This window comes from Ovis canadensis, chromosome 7, assembly GCF_042477335.2.
Source record: "Ovis canadensis isolate MfBH-ARS-UI-01 breed Bighorn chromosome 7, ARS-UI_OviCan_v2, whole genome shotgun sequence".
NCBI lineage: Eukaryota > Metazoa > Chordata > Mammalia > Artiodactyla > Bovidae > Ovis > Ovis canadensis.
The window spans coordinates 95,429,940-95,448,153 of record NC_091251.1 but is presented as its reverse complement, the minus strand read 5'-3'; the positions used below and the strand labels follow the sequence as shown (position 1 = coordinate 95,448,153).

General features: G+C 42.9%; 1 protein-coding gene across 1 annotated transcript; it reads right to left on the bottom strand.

The window, feature by feature from the left end:
- Positions 1 to 1,379: 1,379 nt before the first annotated feature.
- On the bottom strand, positions 1,380 to 11,135 carry ACOT6 (acyl-CoA thioesterase 6). Its single transcript, XM_069597017.1, has 3 exons — positions 10,391 to 11,135; positions 8,140 to 8,342; positions 1,380 to 3,143 (listed from the first exon to the last, which is right to left on the bottom strand). Exons 1-3 carry the CDS (start codon positions 10,845 to 10,847, stop codon positions 2,538 to 2,540), a joined length of 1,266 nt encoding a protein of 421 aa, XP_069453118.1. The 5' UTR covers positions 10,848 to 11,135; the 3' UTR covers positions 1,380 to 2,537.
- Positions 11,136 to 18,214: the final 7,079 nt, after the last annotated feature.

Sequence of the window (18,214 nt, the reverse complement as noted above, 5' to 3'; positions counted from 1 at the left end):
ATTTGGGTTACTGTGATAGTGAATGTTTGCCTTGGAAGTGAACTGAGATAATTCTGTTGTTTTTGAGACTGCACACAAGTACTGCACTTCAGACTTTTTTGTTGACTATGAGGGCTACTCCATTTCTTCTAAGGGGTTCTTGCCCACAGTAGTAGATATAATGGTCATCTGAATTAAATTTGCCCATTTCTGTCCATTTTAGTTCACTGACTTCTAAAATGCCAATGTCCACTCTTGCCATCTTCTGTTTGACCACTTCCAATTTACCTTGATTCATGGACCTAACATTCCAGGTTCCTATGCAGTATTGTTCTTTACAGCATCGGACTTTACTTTTCACCACCAGTCACATCCACAACTGGGCATGGTTTCTGCTTTGGCTTAACCTCTTCATGACTTCTAGAGCTATTTCTCCACTCTTCTCTAGTAGCATACCAGACACCCGCCATCCTCGGGGGTTTGTCATTCAACATCATATTTTTTTGCTTTTTCATATTCTTAAAGCTAACTGGTCACATAAATCTACTTTGAGGGGAAAGTCACCAAATATTTTTAATCAGTGTAGGGCATTTCAAGGCTACTTTATCAGTAAGAAATAAATGGAGGTGGAGGGCTGTCCCTACACCTAATTCTTTAGTATGCAGAGATGTTAAGTCATCATCCTCATATTTAGCTTCTGGTGTTACCTTGGCCCTTACCATCCCACCCACTTTCTTTATAACTTCTATGATGTCCCATCCCAAAGGCATCTCTAGGGTAGTAGAACCACCCAGAAGTGAGTTAAAGCAGAGGCTTCAACAATTCAAATTACAGAAAATTATACTACACAATAAATAAATATACTCAACACATTTTTAAACAACCGGTCAAAACGAGGTAACTTCTAAGAAACCCTTCTTTTCATTGTTGTTCAGTTGCTAAGTCGTGTCTGACTCTTTGTGACTCCATGAACTGCAGCACGCTGGGCTTCTTTTCATTAGTTAAGGTCTAATGGGCATTTGCTTGAATAGACTCAAATTGGTGAAAGACTTAGTGTGGGTTCAGCAAACCAAGTGATGTGTGTCAGAAAAATATTCTTGCACTCACAGAAGACCCTTTGCTTTGGTCTCATAACTCTAGATAGTGCCCAATACAAGGCAATGGATTGAGAGAAACTGATCCCAGTCCTTCCCAGTAGGAAGTTAATAGGAACAGATGGTACAGAGAGGAAATCTGATTTGTCAGGTATAATCTGACATCCAAAGATTAAGTCCCCCAAATCTGCTGGTGTCAAGGCATTCCTCTAGGTAGCCAAGTTCCAAGATTCAGACAATAAATAAACAGTAAGTATTAATATATCAACAGTACATATCAGTAAACTGTTTCACTTACAACAAATGTTTTTTTGATAAAGGATTCGATTTTATTTTGTAAAGCATCCTTTGAATTTTAAATTCAAAACTTGTAAAGGATTCTTTCTCAGTAAGGAAGAGATTGAAGTCTAGGTTCTCAGTCATAAAAGCAAAGCTCTGCATTCATAAAATAAAAGCAAAGCTTAAGATATTAAGTATGTTGATGCTCCCAAACCTCAGAGTGTGGTTCAGAGACAAGAATGAAGCAGAGTCCATTCCTTAAAGGACTTCAGTGGGCAGGTTCCCAAGCTTCAGATATAGTCAAAAAGTGTTGTCGCTCAGTCATATCCAACTCTTTGTGACCCCAATGCACTGTAGCCCACTAGGCTCCTCTGTCCATGGATTTTCCAGGCAAGAATACTGGAGTGGGTTGCCCTTTCCTTCTCCAGGGGATATATCTGACTCAGGGATCGAACCTGGGTCTCTCACATTGCAGGCAGACTCTTTACTGTCTGAATCACCAGGGAGCCAGATATGGTCAGTTAGGGCCCAAAGAGTGTATGGGACTCTCAGTAGAACAAAAGCTGACTTCAGAAGCAGAACTCAAGGTCAAATCTAGGCCAGCAGTTGAGACTTGGGCAGGCACTTCTTATATTTTTCCTGCTTAAGATTGGTCCTACAGATAAGATCAGGGTTTAGCCTATATACACTGGGAAAAGTTCAGGGGAGAAAGGGATGGACCCACTAATGAAGAAAGTTGGGTTGCTAGGGCTGATAGGACCTGACAAGGAGTCGGAGATGGTTGCTTTGTTACAAAATATTTGCTAGGTGCTCTAAAAACCCCGACACGTGTTGTATGGATAGGATTTTTTTTAATACCATTGGTTTTATTTATTTTAAATTTATAGTCTTATTTTTGGCTGTGTGAGGTCTTCATTGCCGCACACAGGCTTTCTCTAGTTGTGGGGCTACTGTCTAGTTGGGGTACACAGGCTTCTCATTTGTGGTACTTTCTCTTGTTGCAGAGCATGGGCTCTAGAGTGTTTGGGCTTCAGGAGTTGTGGCACGTGGGCTTAGTTGTACTGTATGTAGCATGTGGAACCTTCCTGGACCAGAGGTTGAAACCATGTGCCCTGCAGAGTCTTAACCACTGGACTACCAGGAAAGTCCAGGATTTTTATTAATATATGGTCTAGGATTACAGTGTTACAATTTGCTGGGCCTGACAGATTTTTTGCCATTGAGATGTTTCTGGAAGAAAGTTTGAATTTGCTGCCAGGCATCGGCTTGTGCATTTGAGTGAGCCTTTGGCTCACCTCCATGGAATACTGGTTGGCCCAAAACTGCATGCACAGAGGCTCTACAAAGAGGAAAATAAGGTGGCTCAATACAATGGCCCGTTCCTGGATAGTAGATTATCTGGGGTCTGTCTTTCCCATGGGCTTGTAACCGTTCAGAGGCTATATGAGCATAGACTTCACTCTTCCAGTTATGATCATCCATGCTAACAATAAACAGGAAGGGCCCCTGGGCCTTTTCCAATGGAATAAGACTTTGGTGGTTGGTTTTCTCCAGTGGGTTGCCCCAAATATCCACAAAATTTAAAAAGCCTGACTCAGTGATTGTATATTTTTTTAGGTCATAGCTGAGCTCAGGAATAATCATATCTTTGTAACACAGAGGAGCTAATGTGTTGGCCACACAGGCATTAATAACTACAGTGGCTGTGATGCCCTTCAAGAAAGAGGCCATTGAGAGACACAGGTCACCTCCTTTGGAATAGCCAAGAAGCCCAACACCAGGGCCTTTCACCTGATGAAAAGAGAAAATGAGAACAAGTTTAGAATTCATAAATGGAGAATTTAACTATAATTTTACATTCTCCAGGCAGCTTTCTGAAATGTCATTTGCTTTCCGTCCTTGTGCAACAGCCTACAAAGTTCAAATATAGTTTCTAATGAGCAAATCAATTAATTTCTTAGTACACAGGGCCTCCACGCCTCCATTTATGGCAACTGGGTCAAGAGTACACACAGAGGCCCATATACCCTACATCTAAATACTTTAAAAAGTTACAAATATTTAAAAGTTAAATAAAATATATTTTTCCTGTAACCTTGATAAATACACCTCCATAACAACTTATAAGCTCAGGTTCAAATTTTATATCTTGGAACTCCTTGGAGTTCTGTACCGGAACATGGCATGGGGGGAGCACCAGCCCTTGCCCCAGTCTCTGGTTTTTAGCCAACTCTTCTTCTCTTCCCATCTCTGGCTCCATCATGTACCTTAACAGCCCCCTTACACATGGACACCCCAGCCTATATGTTTAAGGCCTAGGTATATTCCCATTATGATTATACAGTGGAAGTGAGAAATAGATTTAAGGGACTAGATCTGATAGATAGAGTGCCTGATGAACTAGGGAATGAGGTTCGTGACATTGTACAGGAGAAAGGGATCAAGACCATCCCCATGGAAAAGAAATGCAAAAAAGCAAAATGGCTGTCTGGGGAGGCCTTACAAATAGCTGTGAAAAGAAGAGAAGCGAAAAGCAAAGGAGAAAAGGAAAGATATAAGCATCTGAATGCAGAGTTCCAAAGAATAGCAAGGAGAGATAAGAAAGCCTTCTTCAGCGATCCATGCAAAGAAATAGAGGAAAAGAACAGAATGGGAAAGACTAGAGATCTCTTCAAGAAAATGAGAGATACCAAGGGAATATTTCATGCAAAGATGGGCTCGATAAAGGACAGAAATGGAATGGACCTAACAGAAGCAGAAGATATTAAGAAGAGGTGGCAAGAATACACAGAAGAACTGTACAAAAAAGATCTTCATGACCAAGATAATCACGATGGTGTGATCACTCACCTAGAGCCAGACATCCTGGAATGTGAAGTCAAGTGGGCCTTAGAAAGCATCACTACGAACAAAGCTAGTGGAGGTGATGGAATTCCAGTAGAGCTATTTCAAATCCTAAAAGATGATGCTGTGAAAGTGCTGCACTCAATATGCCAGCAAATTTGGAAAACTCAGCAGTGGCCACAGGACTGAAAAGGTCAGTTTTCATTCTAATGCCAAAGAATACTCAAACTACCGCACAATTGCACTCATCTCACACGCTAGTAAAGTAATGCTCAAAATTCTCCAAGCCAGGCTTCAGCAATACATGAACCGTGAACTTCCAGATGTTCAAGCTGGTTTTAGAAAAGGCAGAAGAACCAGAGATCAAATTGCCAACATCCACTGGATCATGGAAAAAGCAAGAGAGTTCCAGAGAAACATATATTTTTGCTTTATTGACTATGCCAAAGCCTTTGACTGTGTGGATCACAATAAACTATGGAAAATTCTTCAAGAGATGGGAATACCAGACCACCTGACCTGCCTCTTGAGAAATCTGTATGCAGGTCAGGAAGCAACAGTTAGAACTGGACATGGAACAACAGACTGGTTCCAAATAGGAAAAGGAGTACGTCAAGGCTGTATATTGTCACCCTGCTTATTTCACTTATATGCAGAGTACCTCATGAGAAATGCTGGACTGGAAGAAACACAAGCTGGAATCAAGATTGCCAGGAGAAATATCAATAACCTCAGATATGCTGATGACACCACCCTTATGGCAGAAAGTGAAGAGGAACTAAAAAGCCTCTTGATGAAAGTGAAAGAGGAGAGTGAAAAAGTTGGCTTAAAGCTCAACATTCAGAAAACAAAGATCATGGCATCAGGTCCCATCACTTCATGGGAAATAGATGGGGAAACAGTGGAAACAGTGCCAGACTTTATTTTGGGGGGCTCCAAAATCACTGCAGATGGTGATTGCAGCCATGAAATTAAAGGACGCTTACTCCTTGGAAGAAAAGTTATGAGCAACCTAGATAGCATATTCAAAAGCAGAGACATTGCTTTGCCGACTAAGTTCCGTCTAGTCAAGGCTATGGTTTTTCCAGTAGTCATGTATGGATGTGAGAGTTGGACTGTGAAGAAGGCTGAGTGCCAAAGAATTGGTGCTTTTGAACTGTGGTGTTGGAGAAGACTCTTGAGAGTCCCTTGGACTGCAAGGAAATCCAACCAGTCTATTCTGAAGGAGATCGGCCCTGGGATTTCTTTGGAAAGAATGATGCTAAAGCTGAAACTCCAGTACTTTGACCACATCATGCGAAGAGTTGACTCATTGGAAAAGACTTTGATGCTGGGAGGTGCCGGGAGCCAGCGTGAAGAATCCAGCCCATGGCAAGGGTCATGAGGAAGGAGGCTTGACATACGCAAAGGTGGGATCAAACCTCAGGGGTCCTCCTGGACATTCTCGAGCATCTACCCCCAAAACCAGAGTCTGCCTACCTTACTACATTATGCTTTCACCTACACTGCTGACATTACGGGGGGCTTTCCCCCACCACCTCTCTCTGAAAAGGAGTTAACTTAGAACTCCAGTTAATAAATCTCCTGGGCATGACAAGACTGTTTCAGTCCACAAGGTCCTCTGATGGCTCTCTAGCCTGCCTGACAGGTTTGTCTGGCCACATGTGATTGTTCACAGCCTCCCAACTGTGAGAGGCACGAGATGCTTTAAACTTTGTAAAATCAAATTCTTTTGAGAAGTTAGAAAACTATTAGTATAGTATTAGCAAGTTAGTTAGAAATTATACCGGTGGAAGGTTTCATTGTTGAGCCAATATTTGCTGTTAAGCCTCCACACCCCTTGCCCCTTATACACATTGGTGAACATAACTAGCATATAGGAGGAATAAGTATTAACCTTTGATATTAATCATGTTAGACCTTAGGCTAAGTAAATTCTTTTCTTGATTATAGCCCACTGCACCTCTGCTTTGTAGGAATGCAACTTTATCTGGTGCCTTTGGAGAGTGGTGCCTGATTTAAGAAAAATCACCTTTGGAGAAAATAAGTTTTCTGGTTGACTAATCATCAGAAAGGGTCATAAAATGTTAGCAGGCCTCTTGGCCAGAAGATGATGTAAATCACCTGAGAACTCTGTATATCAGAAGGAATGCAGAAAGAAAGCGTGGTTTCAATAAGGGTCAGGACTACTGACCCCACATGACTTTGTATTTTCCATTTATCTCTATGTATAACAAAAAGTATAAAAGCGGACCTGGAAAATAAAGAAACGGACCAGTTCCTGGAAAGACTGGTTTCCCCCTTGTGGTCTATTCTTGTTTTCTTCTTTTCTGGCTGAATTCCCATCTGGAGCGCCGAGGCTCGCCATGTCTACTTATTTGCCCTGGCTTCTAAGACCCACTCGAGAGGGAGCCCAAGGTGGGGCACCCTCCGCTATTCAAGTGGGTGCCAGTGGCCTATGTAGATGGTGCAAACCCCTTTTCTCGGAGTTTTATTGGTTTTCTGTGTAAACCAAGTTATTCGGCCTCTTTTCTCCACTAATTTTCCTACTACACGATTCTTTTCTAATCTCTTTACATATCTTTAATTAAACAATTTTCCTCTAGACGCCGACTCCATCCCCGCTTTGAATTACCCTGGATCCACCAGGGCTGGACCCTGGCAGGGAGGGATTGAGGGCAGGAGAAGAAGGGGACGACAGAAGATGAGATGACTGGATGGCATCACTGACTCGATGGACGTGAATCTGAGTGAACTCCAAGAGTTGGTGATGGACAGGGAGGCCTGGCATGCTGCAATTCATGGGGTCGCAAAGAGTCGGACACAACTGAGCAACTGAACTGAACTGATATTCCCGTTAATGGACCCAGAGAAGTGGCATAGGGCCTGGAAGCAAGATCAGAGCTGGTTGGCAGATAATTCTGGGGTTCCAGGTCCAAAGGGCATGGTGGGAGGGGCACATGGTTTCCAGGTAGACATATTCCCTTGGTCCCTCAAACTCCAACCCTGTGGGCAGGAATACAGCCAAAGGAAGCCCAGAGAGTGGTCATCTAAAACAAAAGGCTCCCAGCCTGTAGTCTCTTCTTGTTCCTGGGGCCTATAGCCCATAAGTAAATCATCAGTTCAAGATCATCTAGGTTTAGTAGCTTTGTTGAGACCAGTCCCTGAATTCTAACAGAATTAGACCTTGCAGTACATCTTACTCCTTAACATTAGAATGTGTGGGTTTCTTTAAGTCTAGATAGTAGCAAAGAGTATGTATTCCATTCCATTTATAATAATTCCAAAATGTTTTAATTAACTTTTTCAGTCTCAAATAAGAACTTTATCTACAAAACCATAATACAGTTAATACACTTAACAAAATTAATGATTCCTTCACATCATCAAATACAAATGCCTTTATTCAAATGTCACCGATTCCTTCAAAAATCTCTTTATAGGCAAACTTTTCTTCTCTACACATTTGCATTAATTTTGGGGGGGGGGGTAGGGGGCGCGCATGCAGGATCTTAGTTCCCTGACCAGAGATCACACCTCTGCCCCCCGCAGTGTAAGTGCAAGTGGACCACCACTGGACCACCAGGGAAGAACCTACATTAATCTTATAAATGAGAAAAATTGAATCCCAGAGAGGGCACCTCCTTTATTCAGGATTATAAGGCCACTTGGTAGTAGACCCAGAACCAGAACTTAAGGTTAGTGACTTTTAAGTCCAACTCTTTGAATTCTGATCAAGAACTAAAGGGAACTAAACAGTTGAGTCACAGGGGATTGAAGATAAACAGGTAGAAATGAAAACAATAATCCTAACAACTTTTGAATAAGCCTTTGTGTGTCATGCCATATTTCCAGCCTTGGGTGTCCTGGCAGAGCTTTTGGATCCAGCCCTGTGTTGGCTTCACCTGCTCTGCTCTGCATTCAGGCAAGCACCAGAACCCACCTTTGGATGCTGTAGCATGAAGTCCACGGCTTCTTCAAAATACTCCAGGCACACATCATTCAGATGTTCAGGGAGGTCTTCGAATCTGAAATAAGCCAGGGCAAGCACAGCAAAACCATGTCCGGCCAGAAGGCTGGCCCTGTATTCACAAACGCCACCACTACTTCCAAACAGGTCGAGGATTCCAGGGAAAGGTTTGCTGCCTGGAGAGCACCACAAATCATAAGGGTTTTAGGCACTAAGAAGACATTTTTGAGTTTCAGAATTTGGTCAGCAAAAAGGATTTTTTAAAGCAAGGAAGGTTGGGCATGAAGTGGGGGTGTTAAGGTAGAGGAGGACTCTTTTTACTTTTTTTCTAAATAAACTTTGGGGAGAAGGGGGGAACAAAATGCCTTATTTTCTCCAGAAATTTTCACATATTTGCAAAAAACAATAATGATAATACAAACCAAGTTAGAAATAACAGCATGAAATATACATTTCTACCAAATTTTCCTTAAAAAAAAAAACACCTGAGAATGCTTTGATAGCTGTAAAACACTCTACATATACAATGGATTATTAGAATATACTCCCTAACTCCTTATGCTCTCTGCTCCAGCCTTAAAGAATGCCATCCCTAAATGTGCTCTGTTCTCATTGGCCCCTGAAAATGGTGTACAATATTCTCCTCCCCTCGCCACCTTTTTTGACCTGTTTGATTCATCAGTCTTCAAATTTAAGTTTAGATCTCCATTCCTGGTAGCTTTCCCAACCTCCCCCACCAGCCCCCTCAGGCTGAGTTGAATTAGGTAGCTTTTTATTTGTTCCTACCAGCACCCTGGGCCTACAATTCCCATATCATAGCACTTACCATTCATCGGTCCAGCTATAGTTGCCTATATACTCTATTAGATGGGAGGTACAGTGAGGCCCATGTCTGACTTTGCTAGTTACTGTAAGTAGCATAATCCTTGATTTAGTATATATTTGTTAAATGATTGAACTTTTCTACATTGTTTACATAACGTCTTTAAGTCAGAACACAATAAATTTTAAGTGGGCCACAGTAGTACTGAAAGATAACAGTTGACTTAATTGAAACATCATGGTTGGGCAGTGAAAAAAATTTTAAAAAACTGAAAGTCTTTAGAAGATTCTTACTGAATCAGTCAGCATTATTTATTGAGCTTCTTTTATATCCCTGTGTAAGCCTCTAGGAATATAGAGATATGGAGATACGTAAGTCACAGTTCCAGCCCCAGGAGTTCATAGTTGAGTGGGCAGCGACCAGTTAAGGTTGTAAATTGCTAAGAACTGTAAGAATAAAGTAGGGCTTCTTGTTTTGGAGAGTAATCACAGGATTCAGTTTAGGGATTCTGTGAACAGTGGCAGCTCCAGCAGTTGTATATAGTAGGGGTTTCAGTCAGGAATTTGGTTGGAAGGGGTGGGTCAGCTGTTCGGTTTGCAGACCACTTTTACCTAGCAAGCATCTTGTTTTTACTTAGACTAGGGTTTCTAACCTTAGCACTATTGATAACTTTGAGCAAGATAATTCTTTGTTGTGGGGCTGTCCTGTGCTTTGTGGGCTTTTCGCATCATCTCTGGCCTCTACCCACTACCCACTAGGTGCCAATAGCACCCCCTCCCCCAGTTGTGATAAGCAAAAATGTCTCCAGATATTGCCAAATACCCTTGGAGAAGGGAAAATCATCCAGGTTGAGAACCACTGACAGACGGTTTATGACAGGAGGAGGGGACCTGCAAGCAGTTTGTTTGTTTTTCAGTAAGTTTGATGTGAAAGAAGGCAAAAATCATTCTTGCACGTCAGCAGAAGTCATTGCCTAATATTAGTATTAATATCTGAGATACAGCTGTGTGGCTGGCACGTAAGCAGCATAAATGTCCTTTTTGAGTCGGCTGAATGCACTTTTAGCATACAGCTAAGGGAGAAGGAAATGGCAACCCACTCCAGTATTCTTGCCTGGAAAATCTCATGGACAGAGGAACCTGGTATGCTACAGTCCATGGGGTCTCAAAGACTCGAACACGACTGAGCAACTTCACTTTCAAGGGAGTGGCAGTACCTCCAGGCAGTGCACTGAAATTTACAGGAGAAACTGTCACCCAGAATTCTTGGTAGACTCTGGAGCTTGGGGGCGAGTCTGAAGAAGTTCCACAACCACAGGGTTCCGTAGGCTGACAAGGGGCCGGCCAGGGCCTCGGGACTACACCCAGCTTTCCACAACAGCCTGGGAAGGGGGCGGCTCACCTGGCGGCAGGAAGAGCGTGCCGCGCACCCGGCCCGCGCGCACCGGCTCGCGCCGCACCCCGGGCGCCAGGAAGTCGCGTTCGTGCACCGCCCGGCCCAGGAGCCGCTGGGCCTCGGGTTCGTGACCGTCGAGCACCTCCAGCTCCACGGCGAAGGGCGTCTGCACGTCCCGCTTCACTAGCCGCATTAAGGGCTCCTCAGGCTCCATAGCCCAGAAGAGCCCCATGGGCTCGAGCCCCGCGAAGCTGCCGCCCAGCGCGGGCGCGCGCTCCAGGTCCAGCAGGCCGGCGGCGTCGGCGCAGTAGCGCGCGTGGGCCCTGAAGAGCGCGCCCTTCTCGTCGCGCAGGGACGCGCGCAGCGTGACCGGCTGCCCCGGCGCCAGTCCGCGCACGGCGATGCGCACGGGCTCGTCCCAGCGGCAGCGGCCGGCCGGCTCCAGCGTCACTGTCACCGCCATCCAGATCCCGACGGAAAAGGCGTGGCCAGTCGGAGTCAAGGGCAGGGCTTGGCGTCTCTCCACCTCCTTAAAAGGCCTTCGCAGTTGGAACCTTAGAGCTACTCCCGTTGGTGGTCGTAGGGACACTCGCTAAACTGCTTTGTGAGGTCTCCTGGAGTATGTGCAGTCCGCTATTGCTTGAGTGGAAGAAAGGTCTGCTAAAGCAAAAGTTACCGTTAATTATTAATCCTGCAGTCCAGAGTTCAGTTCAGTTCAGTTGCTCAGTCGTGTCCGACTCTTTGTGACCCCGTGAACCGCCGCACGCCAGGCCTCCCTGTCCATCACCAACTCCCGGAATCGACCCAAACCCATGTTCATTGAGTCGGTGATACCATCCAACCATCTCATCCTCTGTCGTCCCCTTGTCTTCCTGCCCCCAATCTTTCCCAGCATCAGGGTCTTTTCAAATGAGTCAGTTCTTTGCATCAGGTGGACAAAGTATTGGAGTTTCAGCTTCAACATCAGTCCCTCCAATGAACACCCAGGACTGATCTCCTTTAGGATGGACTGGTTGGATCTCCTTGCAGTCTTCTCCAACACCACAGTTCAAAAGCATCAATTCTTCGGTGCTCAGCTTTCTTCACAGTCCAACTCTCACATCCATACATGACCACTAGAAAAACCATAGCCTTGACTAGACAGACCTTTGTTGGCAAAGTAATGTCTCTGCTTTTGAATATGCTATCTAGGTTGGTCATAACTTTTCTTCCAAGGAGTAAGCGTCTTTTAATTTCATGGCTGCAGTCACCATCTGCAGTGATTTTGGAGCCCAGAAAAGTAAAGTCAGCCATTGTTTCCAACGTTTCCCCATCCATTTGCCATGAAGTGATGGGACCAGATGCCATGATCTTAGTTTTCTGAGTGTTGAGCTTTAAGCCAATTTTTCACTCTCCTCTTTCACTTTCATCAAGAGGCTCTTTAGTTCTTCACTTTCTGCCATAAGGGTGGTATCATCTGCATATCTGAGGTTATTGATATTTCTCCTGGCAATCTTGATTCCAGCTTGTGCTTCTGTCAGCCCAGCATTTCTCATGATGTACTCTCCATATAAGTTCAATAAGCAGGGTGACAATATACAGTCTTGACATACTCCTTTTCCTATTTGGAACCAGTCTGTTGCTCCATGTCCAGTTCCAACTGTTGCTTCCTAAACTGCATACATACAGGTTTCTTAAGAGGCAGGTCAGGTGGTCTGGTATTCTCATCTCTTGAAGAATTTTCCACAGTTCATTGTGATCCACACAGTCAAAGGTTTTGGCATAGTCAATAAAGCAGAAATAGATGTTTTTCTAGAACTCTTGCTTTTTCGTTGACCCAGCGGATGTTGGCAATTTGATCTCTGGTTCTTCTGCCTTTTCTAAAACCAGCTTGAACATCTGGAAGTTCACGGTTCATGTATTGCTGAAGCCTGGCTTGGAGAATTTTGAGCATTTCTTTACTAGTGTGTGAGATGAGTGCAGTCGTGCAGTAGTTTGAGCATTCTTTGGCATTGCCTTTCTTTGGGATTGGAATGAAAATTGACCTTTTCAGTCCTGTGGCCACTGCTGAGTTTTCCAAATTTGCTGGCATATTGAGTGCAGCACTTTCACAGTATCATCTTTTAGGATGTGAAATAGCTCAACTGGAATTCCATCACCTCCACTAGCTTTGTTTGTAGTGATGCTTCCTAAAGCCCACTTGACTTCACATTCCAGGATGTCTGGCACTAGGTGAGTGATCACACTGTCGTGATTATCTGGGTTGTGAAGACTCTTTTGTGTAGTTCTGTGTATTCTTGCCACCTCTTCTTAATATCTTCTGCTTCTGTTAGGTCTCTACCATTTCTGTCTTTTATCGAGCCCATCTTTGCCTAAAATGTTCCCTTGGTATCTCTAATTTTCTTGAAGCAGTCCAGGGTGGTGAGTGTCAAAATAGAGGAATAAAGACTGCTGAGAGCTAAGGGACTGGGAAAGATACTGGCAGTTCCAAGAAGCATTTAATATTAAAAAGAGTCCCAGGTAATTGTAACTCAGGGGATCTGTTGGAAACATAGTCCTAATCCTACCCTTGTCCCTCAGTCCTGTTACCAAGAACCCATAGCGGCTTCCAGAGCAGGTAGGTGTTTATGGAGTGCAACCTTCCTGAATTCCAGTCTGACTTACTCCTTAATAGTGATCCTTAGCAAAGTACATAATTAAGCCTCTGAATCCAGTTTCCTTATCTGTAAAGGATTTACTGTGTTGGTTAAATAGGGGATTACTATTTAACCTATTTATTTAAATAGGATGAGATGGTTGCATGGCATCACTGGCTCAATGGACATGGCTTTGGGTAGACTCCAGCAGTTGGTGATGGACAGGGAGGCCTGGCATGCTGCAGTTCATGGGGTCTCAAAGAATCGGACACAACTGAGTGACTGAACTGAACTGAAATAGGCAAACACAGGCTTGATGCTGCCCTGATACTGTAGTAGATCTTCAGTGGGAGTTTTTTCTTCAATTTGGTGCCAAAAATCTTGGTGCCTTGTGCACCCATACCAAACATATAGAGACAGAGATTTGGAGGAAAGAGAAGTGAAGGTGAAAGTTGCTTAGTTGTGTCTAACTCTTTGGGACCCCAGGGACTATATACAGTCCAAGGAATTCTCCAGGACAGAATACTGGAGTCTGTAACCTTTCCCTTCTCCAGTGGCTCTTCTGAACTGGAGTGGGTAGCCTTTCACTTCTCCAGTAGATCTTTCCAACCCATGGATTGAACCCAGGTCTCCTGCATTGTGGGCAGACTCTTTACCAGCTGAGCCACAAGGGAAGCCCAAGAATTCTGGCTGGAGTGGGTAGCCTATTCCTTCTCCAACAGATGTTCCTGACCCAGGAATCGAACTGGGGTTTCCTGCACTGCAGGCAGATTCTTTACCAACTAAGCTATTAGGGAAGCCCTGGAGGGAAGAGATGACTTTATTCCTTTGCAAGGCAAAGGTGGAAAACACAACAGTCAAACACTTTAAGAACTGTGACCCTGGCCCCTCCTAACCCAGGGAAATTGTGAGAGGTTATATAGACTCCCTGGGCTCCTGGTCTAGGGTAGGTGTTAAGGCTCAAAGTAATGAAAATCTTGCATTCTTCTTCCTCTTTATTTCAAAACAGTCACAGCTAGTGTCAGATAATTAGGCTCAGTTGTCTCTGGGTTATGGAGATTCAGCAGATGCTCTCAGGAAAGAAGCTGGTTGCATTGCTCTGCTATCTTTCCATCCTTATTCAGTAGCTGATCTGAGACTTTTTCTTTCTTATGAGGAGGACAAATGCTTTTAGAAGTTATTCTATCCAGGAGCATTAGTTGTTTACAGTGGGAAAATTAATTCAGATACCTAACATGGAAAAAAAACAGTCCACACATTTTAATATATCAGTATTTAATGTAGTCTGTTAAGTCAAAATTCATGGTGGATTTTAATGTAAAGTCAACATTTATCCTCTTACGTCCCAGTTTTTTGTTATCACTCGTCTTCCAGTTTCCTGATTGTCGATTCTCACATTTATATTTCCAGCTCTCATGTCTACTCTGAGATTCAGACTTGTTGGTCTAATTTCGTATTTGGCATCTTCACTTGGATGTCCAATAGGAAAACATAACATGACAAAAATAGAAATCTTGGCTTTTTTCTCTAGACTGTTCTTTCCTCAGGGTTCTCTGTTTCAGTAAATGGCATCACTGTTCATCCATTGGCTTCCCAGATGGCTCAGTGGTAAAGAATCTGCCTGCAATGCAGGAGATATGGGTTCGATCCCTGGGTTGGAAAGATCTTTTGGAGAAGGGAGTAATCCTAATCCCACTCCAGTTTTCTTGCCTGGGAAACCCATCAACAGAGGAGCCTGGAGAGCTACAGTCCATGGGGTTGCAAAAGACTCAGACAGGATTTAGCAACTCAATAACAAACAAACAACAATTCATCCATTAGTTTCAGTTCAGTTCAGTTCAGTCGCTCAGTCATGTCCGACTCTTTGCGACCCCATGAATCGCAGCACACCAGGTCTCCTGTCCATCACCAACTCCCGGAGTTCACTCAGACGCGTCCATCAAGTCAGTGATGCCATTCAGCCATCTCACCCTCGGTCGTCCCCTTCTCCTGCTGCCCCCAATCCCTCTCAGCATCAAAGTCTTTTCCAATGAGTCAACTCTTCGCATGAGGTGGCCAAAGTACTGGAGCTTTAGCTTTAGCATCATTCCTTCCAAAGAAATCCCAGCATTGATCTCCTTCAGAATGGACTGGTTGGATCTCCCTGCAGTCCAAGGGACTCTCAAGAGTCTTCTCCAACACCACAGTTCAAAAGCATCAATTCTTTGGTGCTCAGCCTTTTCACAGTCTAACTCTCACATCCATACATGACTACTGGAAAAACCATAGCCTTGACTAGACGGACCTTAGTCGGCAAAGTAATGTCTCTGCTTTTGAATATGCTATTAGTTTAAGCAATCCAAAAAAAAAAAAAAGACAGCTTGGTGTCATTCTTGTGATCTCTTTTTCTATCCCATCATCAAACTCTGCTGCTCTACTTTGGAATGTATCCTGCATCTGACCACTTTTCATCACCTGCATTGTTAGCACCCTACTCTGTGAGGTGATATCTCGTTGCAGTTTTGATTTGCATTGATGAGCGGTGTTGAGCATCTTTTCATATGCCTGTTAGCCATCGATACACCATCTTTGGAAAAATATCTGTTCAGGTCTTCTGACCATTTTTAAATTGTTTTGTTCTTTTTGATATTTAGTTGTATGGGTTGTTTATTATTTTAGATATAATCCCCTTGTTGGTCATATCATTTGCAAATATTTTACCCTGTTCAGTAGGTTGTCTTTTTGTTTTGTTGATGGTTTCCTTTGTGTAAAACCTGTTAAGTTTACTTAGGTGCCATTTGCTTCTTTTTGCTCTTATTTCTTTTGCCTTAGGGGACTGATAAAAAAATATGTTGCTATGATTCATGTCAAAGAGTGTTCTGCCTATACTTTCTTGTAGGAGTTTTATGGTTTTAAGTCCTTCATTTAGGTTTTTAATCTCTCTTTGCTTTATTTTTGAATATGGTATGAGAAAATATTCTAATTCCATTGTTTTACACGTAGAGAAACGCTGGGCTGGAAGAAGCACAAGTTGGAATGAAGATTGCCGGGAGAAATATCAATAACCTCAGATATGCAGATGACACCACCCTTATGGCAGAAAGTGAAGAGGAACTAAAAAGCCTCTTGATGAAAGTGAAAGAGGAGAGTGAAAAAGTTGGCTTAAAGCTCAACATTCAGAAAACGAAGATCATGGCATCTGGTCCCATCACTTCATGGGAAATAGATGGGGAAACAGTGGAAACAGCGTCAGACTTTATTTTTTGGGCTCCAAAATCACTGCAGATGGTGACTGCAGCCATGAAATTAAAAGACGCTTACTCCTTGGAAGAAAAGTTATGATCAACCTAGATAGCATATTAAAAAGCAGAGACATTACTTTGCCAACAAAGGTCCGTCTAGTCAAGGCTGTGGTTTTCCCAGTGGTCATGTATGGATGTGAGAGTTGGACTGTGAAGAAAGCTGAGCACTGAAGAATTGATGGTTTTGAACTGTGGTGTTGGAGAAGACTCTTGAGAGTCCCCTGGACAGCAAGGAGGTCCAACCAGTCCATTCTGAAGATCAGCCCTAGGTGTTCTTTGGAAGAAATGATGCTAAAGCTGAAACTCCAGTACTTTGGCCACCTCATGTGAAGAGCTGACTCATTGAAAAAGACTCTGAGGTGGGAGGGATTGGGGGCAGGAGGAGAAGGGGACGACAGAGGATGAGATGGCTGAATGGCATCACTGACTCGATGGACGTTAGTCTGAGTGAACTCCGGGAGTTGGTGATGGACAGGGAGGCCTGGCATGCTGTGATTCATGGGGTCGCAGAGTCAGACACGACTGAGCGACTGAACAGATAGACATGTAGCTATCCAGTTTTTCCAGCACAACTTGTTGAAGAGACTATGATTTTGCCATTGCATATTCTTTGTCATAGGTTAATTGCTTCCTTCATAGGTTAACTGAACAAAGGTGTATGGATTTATTTTGGGGCTTCCTATTCAGTTCCGTTGATCTATGTACTTGTTTTTGTGCCAGTTCCATGCTGCTTTGATGACTATAACTTGGTAATATAGTCTGAAGATAGGGTACATAATACTTCCAACTTTGTTCTCTCTCTCTCTCTTTTTTTTTTTTCCTCGAGATTGTTTTGGCAGTTTGGGACGTGTTGTATTTCCATATGAATTTTAGGATTTATTTTACTTCTATGAAAAATATCATGGGTATTTTAATAGGGATTGCAGTACATCTCTAGATTGCTTTGGGTTCTATGGCCATTTTAACTATTATTAATTCTTTCAATCCAAGAACTCAATATTTCTTTTTTTTTTTTTGTAGTCTTCAGTTTTCTTCATCAGTGTTTTATAATTTTTAGAGTATAGGTGCTTCATTTCCTTGGTTAAATGTTAAAGGATCCTCTCTAAGTAGAAAAGAAGATTCATTAGGAAAGGGAAAATCTCACTAAGAAAGGAAAATGTGTAGTAAGAGTTGAAGATTTACCACTTAAAGAAGCTGGTAAGAAGATTCAAAGACAAAAAAGCAACTATAGCAACAATAAACAGTTAAGGGTAACATGAAAATGTAAAATCTGACATCAAAAACACAATATGTAGGTAAGGGGAAGAAAAAATGCAGATGTTTTAGAATGTGTTTGAACTTAAAGGACTAAATGATTACTAGTTCAAAACAAGTAGATATAGATATAGGTCATCATATATGAAACCCATGGTAACCACAAATAAAAAACCTACAATAGACACACGAAAATTAAAAGCCACACAGGCACACTACTAAAGAACATCATCAGCTATGCTTCTCCTTGCTAACTATGACAAAATGGAAGAGGAAGAGGTGAGCTAAAGAACGAACTGCTAAGTAGGAAGCAACCAGGGCTTGCCAGATATAACAATAATACTGTTTCTTCTTGCAACTTCTCTAGATGGTAAATTACTCCGTAATTAAGACAGGAATTCAGAACAAAGTCAAACCCAGGCTGGATCTGTGTGAAAGACTCTGTTAAGAAAAGATTCAAGGTAGTGCTTCATAAAACATTTCAGAATGGCAAAACGTCCTCTAAAGATTTTAAGGTGTACCTAGCATATCCTGTCTATTAAATAATAGAATTTATGGGAACCTTAAGGATGTTTGCCTGCAGCATCATCCCAAGGACCTCCAGATAGAGAAGTTCCTGTCTCAAACAGATTTGCAGTGGTGTATTATCTAGGAAAGTGAAACCCACTAATAATTTTCAG

Bases quoted from the DNA above. Each gene is read 5' to 3' on its own strand.
- ACOT6 (XM_069597017.1), bottom strand. From the start codon at position 10,847: ATGGCGGTGACAGTGACGCTGGAGCCGGCCGGCCGCTGCCGCTGGGAC. The intron at 8,343-10,390 runs GTGAGCCGCCCC...GGTGCTCTCCAG, and splicing joins CACGCTCTTCCTGCCGCCAG to GCAGCAAACCTTTCCCTGGA. The intron at 3,144-8,139 runs GTGGGTTCTGGT...TCTTTTCATCAG, and splicing joins TCATGCTACAGCATCCAAAG to GTGAAAGGCCCTGGTGTTGG.